Raw genomic sequence first — 11,730 nt, forward strand, 5'->3', positions numbered from 1 at the left:
CTCGAATATACAAATCTCTAATTCTTTATCAAAATTGGATTTATTATATTCAATATAAAAACGTAATTATTCTTCGTTAAATCTAATGGTTTAATATATCATCGGTATTATTTATTATATTCTCAAACCTATATTAGTTATTTATAAGGTCCATACCCTTGTAAATATTATCTTAATCGACAACGCTTATTATAATCAATAATATAGTTAGGCACGTTAGGGGTATATTAAATTTAATTCACCTTCGTTATTACCCTCGTTATTACCCTTGCTGTCACCCTTGTTATCACCCTCGCCATTACCCTCGCCGTTACCCTAATCGTTAATATCCTCCCAATTATTAACATCGTCGTTATATACCACACCTACATCAAATATAACCGTATTATCATCACTATAATTAAATAAAGGGATAGAACCTAGTGATTTTAATTTCAAATATTGAGGTAGGTTAGATTATTATTAATAATATAGATAGATTTTAGGGAAGGGTATATATTTATTAAAGCCGGCTCTAAATAGTATTAGTTTTTGAAAAAAACGTTCTACTCATAATAGGTTATCATTTTTAATTACTTTAATCCTACGTTTAAATATAGTTTGAATTACCTAAATTCAGTAGGGTAGTTAAATATAAATTTAAAAATAATATTCAATAAAGTCTATTATAAAAGAGAAAACCTATTACAAAGGAGAAAACCTATTATAAATGACGAAGTCTATTACAAAGAGGAGAATCTTGTAGAGAGAAAGTCTATTACAAAGGGTAGAGTCTACTAAAAGGGTATATCCAGAGACTAGCTAATATTTACGTCACATACGCTAGAGAGCAAACTATATATAGAAGTCCCGATATCTAATCTAGAAATTTATACTATAGAGCGTCTAATATATATAGGTACTTAATTTATATAAAAATATTTACTAACGCTCTACAATATAAATACTAAATAAGGCTAGTACGTATCAATATATATATGGTTTTAAAGTAGTTACGCTCCACTTTCCCCTACTAAGACTGGGGTTCAAAATATAGATAAACCGGTACTATAGTCAACCGTCTTCTAAACCTACTTATTCAATCCTACACTATATTTATATAAATGCGGCAAACGAAAGTTAATACTATAAACCATTACTATATTCACCTTTTATTATTAAATACCACGCTAGTTTATTTTATCTTTAAAACTATTTATTTATGTAGAAAGTACTAGAAACTATTCCTATATATACCCCGCGCGCTAATAATACTCCGCCGTTCAATCTTATAATACAATCTACTAATTAAATAATACGGCCGGTAGAATATTGAAGATAATTGAATATATAGTACTCCGTTATCTAAACTTTTAATACTATTTACGTCGGATATTATAGATTAGAATAGAGCAAATAACTACCCTACTATTTTTTATTGAAGGCAGTCGAACCGTTGTAATTACATTTATTAATATTAACCTTAATAAGAACTAGTCACTTACGCGCTATATTTTATCCCAATATTCGAAAGGACTAATTGATAAATAAGTAAATATACAAATCCTAACCGGCCATTTCCCCTCTCAAACTTCCTCCTCTTCCAACCTTCCTTCTCTTTCTAAATTTACTCTCTTTTTAAACTCCCTCCTTCCAACCAATAAATTAAAAACTCCTATTTTATTTATCCTTCAATTTAAATTTTACTTCCAATATCCTAAAATTTACAATCACTATTACCGAGTCCCTATTCCACTTTACAAACTATTCCAAACTTCTATTACCGTAAATATTACCCTAATTTAAATATACGCCCGGACTATTTGGTTAATATTATTATTTAAATAGAGGGCTCTATAAAGAGGAAGGGAAAATCGCCTACCTCTATAGTTAATTAATAAATTAAAAGGACCGTCAACTTCGAGGGTTACTAAGATCGTAGTGATAATAACGATGGTTAATATTATTAAAACGATTACGAAGACTATAATTAATAGTAGATTACTAGTAGTACGCCTAGTTCGCCTACTATAAGCCCTACAAAGCCGGCGCAAACGCTTATATATACAATTAGCACCCATTAATAAATTATTAAAGAGTTAACTTGCCGACACGCACCAAAAACTTACAGGCACGCACTTTTGGGATCTGACAGCTGACACGTAAATTATTGCATTTCAACCGTATAAATCGTGATTTTCAATGTCTTAAGGTGGGTCAACTCAGTAAATCCCCAGTAAATGCCCAGTGTAAGCAAATCTAATAGCGCCAATCTGATAGCGCCAATTTAATAGCGCCAATTTGGTAATGCTTTTTATAGAATTAAGGGGTTCAAAACAGCTCTTATTACCTCTACAATATACTCTACTCTAAATACTCACATCTAATAACTTAGGACTCACATTTGGTAGATTATTAGCGAATTTATAGACCTCGTTAAATAACTCAAGTATAGATTGGTACAGTATAATTACATATAGTGTAGTGTAGTATAAAGTGCTGGTGCAAAGTACTGGTGTAAATCGCTGTACTAATCGCTATGCAAATGGCTGTGTGAAAAAGAGTGAAAGAAATGACCAAGTTGGAGGGGATGTTGCGTGCATTTGAAAGACGAAATTTTGCGGGTAAAAACGGGATTTACAATGTCAGGTGTCATCAGCTGGATTGCCCCAGTTTTCTAGTGGGGGTGCGTGCCTATAAGTGTTTGGTGCGTGTCGGCAAGTTAACTCTTATTAAAATATAGGCCTAAATAACATAATACCCTATATTACAATTAATTTTATTATATTACTAATATTCTTAATAGGGCCTACGCAATATTACTTCGCCGGCTAGACTAAGTCCTCGAACTATAGTTAAAGAATTTTGTAAAGGGACTATTTATTTTAAATCTCTTATGACTAATTTAATTAATCCCTTGACTAAGGATTACTAAACGGTAACCAAACGACCTACGCATCCCCAACCCCTAATTATTATACCCAAAGTAGTATTATAAAATTATTATAATTAATATTAATAATACTAATATGAGTAACATTAATAATAATATTATGCTTAATCGAAATACAATACAAAATTAATATATTAAAAAATAACCTAACCCCTATAATATTAATAACCGCTTACTAATAACAATCGTAGTTAGCAACTATCCCCCTTTAATTACGGCCAATACTAATATAAACCGTCCCCCCTTAATTATAATTAATTCTAACTATCCCTCCTTAATTGTAATTAATAACCGCCTACCCCTTTTAATTACGGCCAATACCAACCCTCCTCTCTTAAATATAGTTAATACGAATTACCTATACCCTTCGATTATAGTTAATAACCTTCCTCTATTAAATATAATTAATAATCCTCCTCTATTAGATATAACTAGTACTAACCATCCCCCTTTAATCGTAGTTAATAACCGCCCCCTCCTCCTAATTACCAACCACCCCCTCCTCTTAGTGGTAGTTGTAGTTGTAGTTGCAATTATAGTTGTAATTATAATTGTAGTCAATAACTACCCCCACCCTCCCCCTCCTAACTATTAACCACCACCTTTATTTAGCTATAGTAATAGCCAATTACAAAATAAGGGTCAATGATATAATAATTAGAGTACGTAATATATTCCCTTTAATGAAGAAATTGATAAAGAAACTTAGCAACGATAAGGACGATGCAAATTGAATAAATTGAAAGCTCAATTACAAGATATTAAGGAACGAGCTCAAAATCCAGATCTAAGTTTCGAAGAACGTAATCGGCTATATAATAAAGCCGATCGATTTAATGATAAAATAGAATACCGAAAGAATCTAATCGAACGAACGGTACATAAATTTAAGTGATAGGAGGCTAAGGATACGGCCAAGGCTATAGTTATAGTTAAGTTTGGAGATTCCGAATTTAATAACGAGCTTTCAACCCTAAGGTGGTCTAAGAAAGTAGCGGAAAACTTAGCAAAGAGAATTACAATATTGCAAAAATCGAAAAGGATTACAATTTCACCTTCCTTCTTCGAAAGATTCGACAATACTAAGCCGGGTAGTATAGTACTACCTCCTATCCCCAGTATATCCAACCATACGCCTCCTTCTATCCCTAGCAAATCTATTTTTAGTTATACGCTACCTTCAATCGCTGTAATCCAAAATACTAGTATACATTCAGTATTAGGCATTAAAGGCATTTTTTAAACCGCCCAATTCGATAATAATAAAGAAGACCTTAGCGATATTAGAGCCCCCAATCGTTCTACTACTCCCAATAGTAGTTCTAGTGCTCCTAATTGTTTTATTATTCCTAATAGTTCTACTACTCTTAGTAGTTCTAGCACTCCTAATAGTTCTATTATTCCTAGTAGTTCTAACGCTCCTAATCGTTCTACTATTCCCAATTGTTCTACTACTCCTAATTATTCTATTATTCCTAATAGTTCTAGCGCTCCTAATCGCCAATCCGGTGCTCCTAGTGGTTTTAGCGCTCCCAATCGTTCTACTACTCTTAATCGTTAATCTAGTACTCCTAGTAGCTCTAGCGCTTCTAGTATAATATGTAGATTCCCTAAAGCTACTTGAGAGGAAACTGGTCGTCCCAATCTCGAAGATCCCAAAAATAATACCACTTACCTTAGTAATTTAAACGAGGAAGACTTTAACGAATATAATAGACCTCCTGAGACCCCTAATAATGGGTAAACCTCCGCACACCCACCCAAAACCTACATACACCCAAAAAGGAGGGATGTCAGCTGTCATGTAAAATACGTCGTTTTAGCCGTAAAAACCGTAATTTGTAATGTCTTGCAATATTCTGACCTAGTAAATCCAATATAGCAAATCTCATACAGAAAATCTGACAGCGCCAATCTGGTGATACTTTTATAGTATTGAGGGAGCTGTACTCTACTCTACCTAAATACTAACATCTGACAGCTCAGACAGCTCATTAGAGGAGGCTATTAATAATATCTCAACAACCTCCTTCTCCCTCGCCATCTGGTCTCTCGCCCTCGCCTCCTAATATCTAACCAGCTCGTCATCTTAAATGCGTACAACTAGCCGTAAGAAAAAGAGCGAAAGAAATGACCAAGTTAGAGTCGATGTTGCGTGCATTTGAAAGACGAAAATTTGCGGGTAAAAACGGGATTTACAATGTCAGGTGTCATCAGCTGCACGGTCCCACATTTCCCTAGTTTTTGGGTGTATGTAGGTTTTTGGGTGGGTGTGCGGAGGTTTACCCCTAATAATAACTATAGCGGTATAAGTAATTAAGGTTTTTCAATTCGGCGAAGGTAGAATAGTATTAACCGACTAGAAAATACCTACCCCGAATATTTCCAAAAACTTACCCGTACTAGTCTATAAGCTATTCGAGAGACTAGCAATATACTACTTCGCCTATAATATAATCCTATCGCTAATAATTACCAATATATTGCAAATTCTAGAATTTCTAAGACCCTATTACTAAAAAATATCCCAAGAGGTATTACCGTACCGAAGGATAATGTAACCGTAATTAACAAAATTAATAAAGAAGTCCGATAGATATTATTTCTATTTTATTACAATTAATTTTCTAGAATTATTATTAAGCGGATATACAACTACTAAATTAATACTAAAAAGACTAGGTTCAAAATCCTTTGCAAATATATTTTAAACACCCATCGAATATTGAAGTTACATTATTTAATTATTATTATATAATAACTTTTCCTAAATATCATTACGGATAACCCTTATATCCTTAACTACGATTTGGATACTCCAAATCCAAATCTAGAGTATAAGCGAGCTTTTAAGATATTAATTTCGAATTGGATTAATAAACGTATATTCAATTAGATATGTACCTATATCGCTAAGTACAATAATTACAAAGAAATATTTAATAATAAGCAATCGCTTGCTTAGTTCTATCTAGAAACGGAACTTTAGGATATAGGTCCTATTTAACTTCGGGTTATTAAATCCGAGCGGGCTATAAATGTAAACTATTAACTAAGTAAACTATAGGTTACAAATAAGAATCTCCGTCGGGAAATGCAGTATACATACGAATTTTTACCCTTTATACTTCGATGTAAGGATATTAAACGCAACTAGTTTATTAACGTGCTATTGGAACAAATTACCCCAATTATTAATCCGTCCAGAGCCCTGGACCTAGATTATTTTAACGATACCCTAGTAGATATCGACGAAATGCTTCCTCCACTAAGGACCGACAACTACCCGATAGCCAATTGATAGCGATTTATACCGGTAGAGGAATAATGTAATATTTTTAGTCCAAACTATCCTAATAATAATACAAATAGTAATAGTAGTAGCCGTAGTTACTATAAGGATAGGACTAGTTGTGGTCACTAAGGTGGCTACGTTGACTATCGATATAACTAGTGGTAGGGATATAATTCCTAGGGTGGCTATAATCATAATTATAATAACGATAATTACTATAATAAGCGTAGTCAATATTATAGCGGCTATTCTTCTTAATAAGGCTACTAGGGTAGTAGTATGGGCAGGGGTAGTCCTCCCCAGTATAGTCTCTAGTATTATAGTGCTCCTGAGTATTATAGTTCCCAGTATTATAGTTCCTAGCATTATAGTCCCCAGTATTATAGTCCGTAGCACTATAGTCTATAATATAGTCCCCAATATTATAGGGCTCAGTATAGCGGCCACTAGGGTGGTTATCAATAAGACTATTAAATAGGTATAGGCAGAGGTAATTACAGTTAAAATAACCGTATAAACTATAAATATACTCTAATTCGACTATTTAAGTAAGAACGTTAATGCTAAATCGGTAGCCGCCGCTATAATCCTAGCGGGGCACTTCCCAATCCCCGAAATAGACGTAGATAGCCGCCGCCGTTGCCGCTGCCGCCGTTTACTAGAGGTAATAGTCGAAGTAGCTAATAATTTTTAATGATTATTAGTATTACACAGCCTATTCCTAAGCGCACCCGTATACCTATTATTTTAAGTACTAAAAGTATATATATTTTATCGATAATTAATAAATTAAAAATACTAAACGTCGGTACAAAATCCTTATATCTTTAAATTATATTTAAATACTTTAATACTACATTATTAATCATATTAGACTATTCATATAATTATTACCAATTAATAATGATATTATATTTAATAATACAACATTTAACGACACTCTTAGGCATGCCATCATCGTATTCAGGAACATAGTATTCAACGATACTCTCAGGCATACCTTCATTATTATATTCAGCAATACAGCGATCAATGGCATCTTCAGACATATATGCAATATTGGTGTATTTAGCGGCAGCTATACTAATAGTAGATTCCATAATTATATAGATAGGTAGACTGTTATTTATATTGTATTTTAATATACTGTTTACTTTGATGTGGTGGCATTAATGATAGTAATAGTGATAGTAATAGTAATAGTAATAGTAATAGTAATTGACCGCGCTAGGGCGGTCTTTAATTGGCAAGACCCTCCTATCGCAATTGCCTTTGATATTTGCGACCGTAAGATCCACCCGTATATGCCGCTGACTTTAATTGATTGAAACGGGTAAGAGCCTACGATCATGACTTCCTTTCTGGGCCATTTTACGACTTGGCATGTCGTGGCGCCCTACGGTAAATTGTTCTCCGACAGTAAATTGCGAGCCAACGGTAAAATGATCTTTACAGTCCTGTAACGGTAATGTAATGGTAAAAATCGATTTACAGCTCTGCGACGGTAATGTGATCGTAAATAGGCTTCTATATACCCCTAGCTATGTAGATTCATTTAGTAATATAGTATATTGCCCGTGATTAAAGTAGTACTTTATATAATAACTAGCCTATTTTAATTAGTATAGTATAAGTTCAAGCTGGATCTATTTAATAATAGCCTCCTATTTACCTTCAAATTAATAATAAAAGAGAGACTATACCTTTTTAAAGTCCGATTCAAACGAGGAGTAGATTATGTGCTGCTATAAATAAAAAAGGCTAGTTCTAGTATTAGTAACCCTCTTAGGGACCGGACCTAGCCCAACCTACGTTTTAATAGTAGTCTTAACCTTACTATATATACGGCGTAACCGCTCAATATCATCTTCGTTAAGCGGACTGCGTACCTCTCTTTATTATTAACTAAAAGAGTTAGAGTTACTATTGTAGGAGTCCTCCTTACTAAATTAATCTTTATTATTATTTATATTGTTATTTATAAATATACTATCTCTAGGTACTATAATTTAATTATTTTTAAAGTATTTAATGATGTTGTAATTAATATACTATATACAATGCTAGCGCTAAACGTTAGATAAAAGTCAGTCGATAGTAGAAATAAATTAGGTATTACCGTTAATAATAAGTATAGTAGGGTAAGGTATTTTAAACTCCCTAATAGCCTTATTGAATACTTTAATTAGCTATATAAACCCCTCCTCCCTCTCGTTATTAATAATTCCTTAGAATACTAGTATAAATAATCTCTCTAAAATAATAATTACCCCTTGTATAAGAGGTGTATAATATTGGTTAGTCTTATATATAGTGTTGATAAAAAGGGTGTATAAGAACCGTTCCTAAATAGACTGTTGGGAATTAGTAATCCAAAAGGTATACCGTAGTATAGTGCCCTATTTTCCTTGTTTCTATAACGGTTAAAGTCCTTAGTTTTAAATACTATCGCCCTATCGAGGTCTAGTTTTTTGATAAAGCCTTATATATTAGTGTAACTATCTCGGTCTACTTATTGAAGGGATCACTACTAGTTATCCAAATCTTTAAAAGTTAGATATAGATTAGGATACCGTTATTTAATAATAGTATAGATAGATTGAATAGTTAAATCGCGTTGTAGGAGAAGACTTTTAATATATACTATTTAATTTATAGTAATAGTCTGCAATCGAAAGATGAAGTTGCTATATAATTGCTTTAATAGACTATGACCTTGATAAGTAAGGTTCTACGGCCGTACGGTCTATTTACGACCGTCCCTTGCGAATATTTATAAAGTAATTCGAAATAGGTAGTCTGGTGCGATTTTTTGTAATGTAGTATGTTGTATCTTGTGTGGTTATCAGGGGTAGTTTCTATATTGGGCGTAGTTATACTAGTATATAACCTTCCTATACTCGCCTTTATTGGATCCTTTTTCGTACGTATACGACCGTTGAATTATAATACTAAATTGGTAGCGGCGGTATAGTTTAATAAGTTGTGCGAAGATATTGAAAAAGTCGGGGTCGGGTAGTAACTTAAAGAAGGGATCGTCGATTAGTAAAGCCTACTCTTATTCGTTAGGTAGAATTAATGAGGAGGAGGCGTAATGGTAGCGGTGTAGTTCTTAGTCGTATGAAGGCATCTAAATTGAATATTAGCGTTTGAAAGCGCTTAAAATTAATCATTTTGAGTAAGATTATATATATTAAGTATATTGAATATGAATGGGTGTATGTGTATAGTGCAGATGGGTGTAGTGTGATGGGTATAGTATAGGTATAGTATAGGTGCGATTGGCCGTGTGAAAAAAGGGGAAAAGAAATGACTAAGGTAGAGTGATGTTGCGTGCATTGAAAAGACGAAATTTTGCGGGTAAAAACGGGATTTACAATGTCAGGTGTCATCAGCTGGACCGCCCCATTTTTCTGGGTGGGGGAGGGTGCGGGTAGGAACCGTTGGGGTGCGGGTAGGCTTTCCCATTACTATAGATATTGGGTATATTGTAGGGACAAGACGGTAAACTAATTCCGGCTATTCAACGACTATTAAAGCAGGTTAGAACATTAAAAGGGAGAGTCGAAAAAGGGTTACCTTTATTAAATATACGGGTCACCAATATTCTACTATAAGCAACCAAAATAAAAACCGATTCGGCTAATCGGAAGCGGGAAGAAGCAAAGCATAAATAATAGCAACAATAAGAACAGGAAGTAATAGGCTCCAAATCTACTACAATCGAAGAGCTAAACAATCCAAATATAATCCCGGTACTATTATACTTTATAGACCTGAAGTTATTATTCTAAGCTTTTTTAAACTCTGATGCGGCCGCTAAAATGTATAAAGGTATAGCCTATTTTATTAATAACCTAATAGAATTGCACTATATACTATATTAGTCGAACTTAGTACGTACAACATCTGGCTAATATACGTATTTTTTTAGCAATAATCGAGCTTCAAATTTAGAAGACACAGGCAAAGCCATTTTCCCCTCCGACTTTATATATTTGCACTACTTTAATAATATTAACAATTTAGATTGCCCTTATCGGTTTTTAGAGGACCATCCAAACTATATACTATATATTAACTGTGTGAAAACTATGGACGAGAATTACACTAGCGATTTTATAAATTTTATAAGGGAGGTAATACTTATAGTATAAGAATATTTAACAATCGAGGATATTAATAACGAATTTCCTAGTATTAGCTTTAGCGTATAAATTAATAACGAATCGGATTTTAAGAGCTACGAGTTAATATTTTACTTAGAATAGGAATATTAGATTCCTCGATACCTTACCGATAGCTTTATACCGGTATAAGTGGATTATTTTAATGGCGATACATTATATAATCCAAGTCCACCAATTGATACCTCGAACTAAACAACGAAGAAAAAGAAACCTAAAAGGCTTTTTCGAAAGTATAGTACTATACCCGACAATCCGAGAAAAGGGGGTACTATTTAATTAGGCGGGCCTTATAAAAGAGTTGGGTACTAAAAAATACTATGGTCCGAGAAGTAGGGCCCGATAATAATAATAATACTAACCTTCCCGATAGGAAGATTATTACTCTAGTATTAATACTACGCCTTAAGGCCTAGTCTAAACTTGAAATATATAGTTAGAGAATCTTCGAGCAGTATTAGGATAGAATTAATAACCCTGCATTGGATATATTGAACTTCCAATCATTACTTTTATTAACGGCTTTAGTATATATCGCAACGCTCGTCGGTCGGTTATAGGAATGTATTGATCGCTAGCTGCCTTACCTTTAGGAGATCGATCTCGGAATACCAATATTTTCCTAATTGTCCTTAGACTATACGCTTCTAATTTCGAGGCTGTTATTAATATAATAAGTTATCTGATGCCGCTAGATTAGGGCATTATGATGGATATTAAAGGCAAGCCAACAGTCGTATCAATATTTACTATATATTATACTAGCGATATGCCTCAATAAGATAAGAATTCGGGCACTATTGGGTCTATAGGCCTAAAATTCTATTATTCTTAATTTATGAAACTAGACTATATCATTAATAAATAAAACGCTATTGAAGACTAGACATTAGACATTAACCGCTTTCACTATTAATACCTCTAAATAAAATTCAAAGTCAATTACAATATCCGGAAAAAGGGGGATAAAAAGGCAGACCAACCCTAATAGAGTATTAACAAAACGCAGCTAGCCTTATTTAACCTAATACAGGCATTAAATACCATTATAACCTGGCTACCCAATCCTACTCATTCGGAATTCAAAAATATATCAACACATATTCATAAAATACTGATAAACACATTTCTAACACTCACATCTCGCCTACAATACTATAATATATTACAGCATTAGCCGTTTCCCCCTAGTTAGAGTACTCTACCATCACCAAAGTACTACCTTAAGAGCTACGAATTATCTACCTATAGCAAATAGTCTATCATTACATCTCTTCTCTTTAAACTATAGTTAAATAAAGACTATATTGATCTAT

General features: G+C 33.3%; 2 protein-coding genes across 2 annotated transcripts; one reads left to right on the plus strand and one right to left on the minus strand.

Annotated features, from left to right (window-relative positions):
• Positions 1 to 2,551: 2,551 nt before the first annotated feature.
• Positions 2,552 to 2,722, plus strand: NEUTE1DRAFT_39160 (uncharacterized protein; the record flags this gene model as incomplete). Its single annotated transcript, XM_009850479.1, has 1 exon — positions 2,552 to 2,722. The coding sequence occupies one exon, from the start codon at positions 2,552 to 2,554 to the stop codon at positions 2,720 to 2,722; it is 171 nt and encodes a 56-aa protein (XP_009848781.1).
• A 3,809-nt stretch (positions 2,723 to 6,531) lies between these two features.
• Positions 6,532 to 6,693, minus strand: NEUTE1DRAFT_28661 (uncharacterized protein; the record flags this gene model as incomplete). The annotated part of the gene is made up of 1 exon (XM_009850409.1): positions 6,532 to 6,693. A coding segment is annotated over one exon (162 nt), but the record flags the coding sequence as incomplete, so codon positions are not given.
• Between the last annotated feature and the right edge of the window lie 5,037 nt (positions 6,694 to 11,730).

The sequence above is a fragment of the Neurospora tetrasperma genome (genome assembly GCF_000213175.1).
Source record: "Neurospora tetrasperma FGSC 2508 unplaced genomic scaffold NEUTE1scaffold_2, whole genome shotgun sequence".
Lineage (NCBI taxonomy): Eukaryota > Fungi > Ascomycota > Sordariomycetes > Sordariales > Sordariaceae > Neurospora > Neurospora tetrasperma.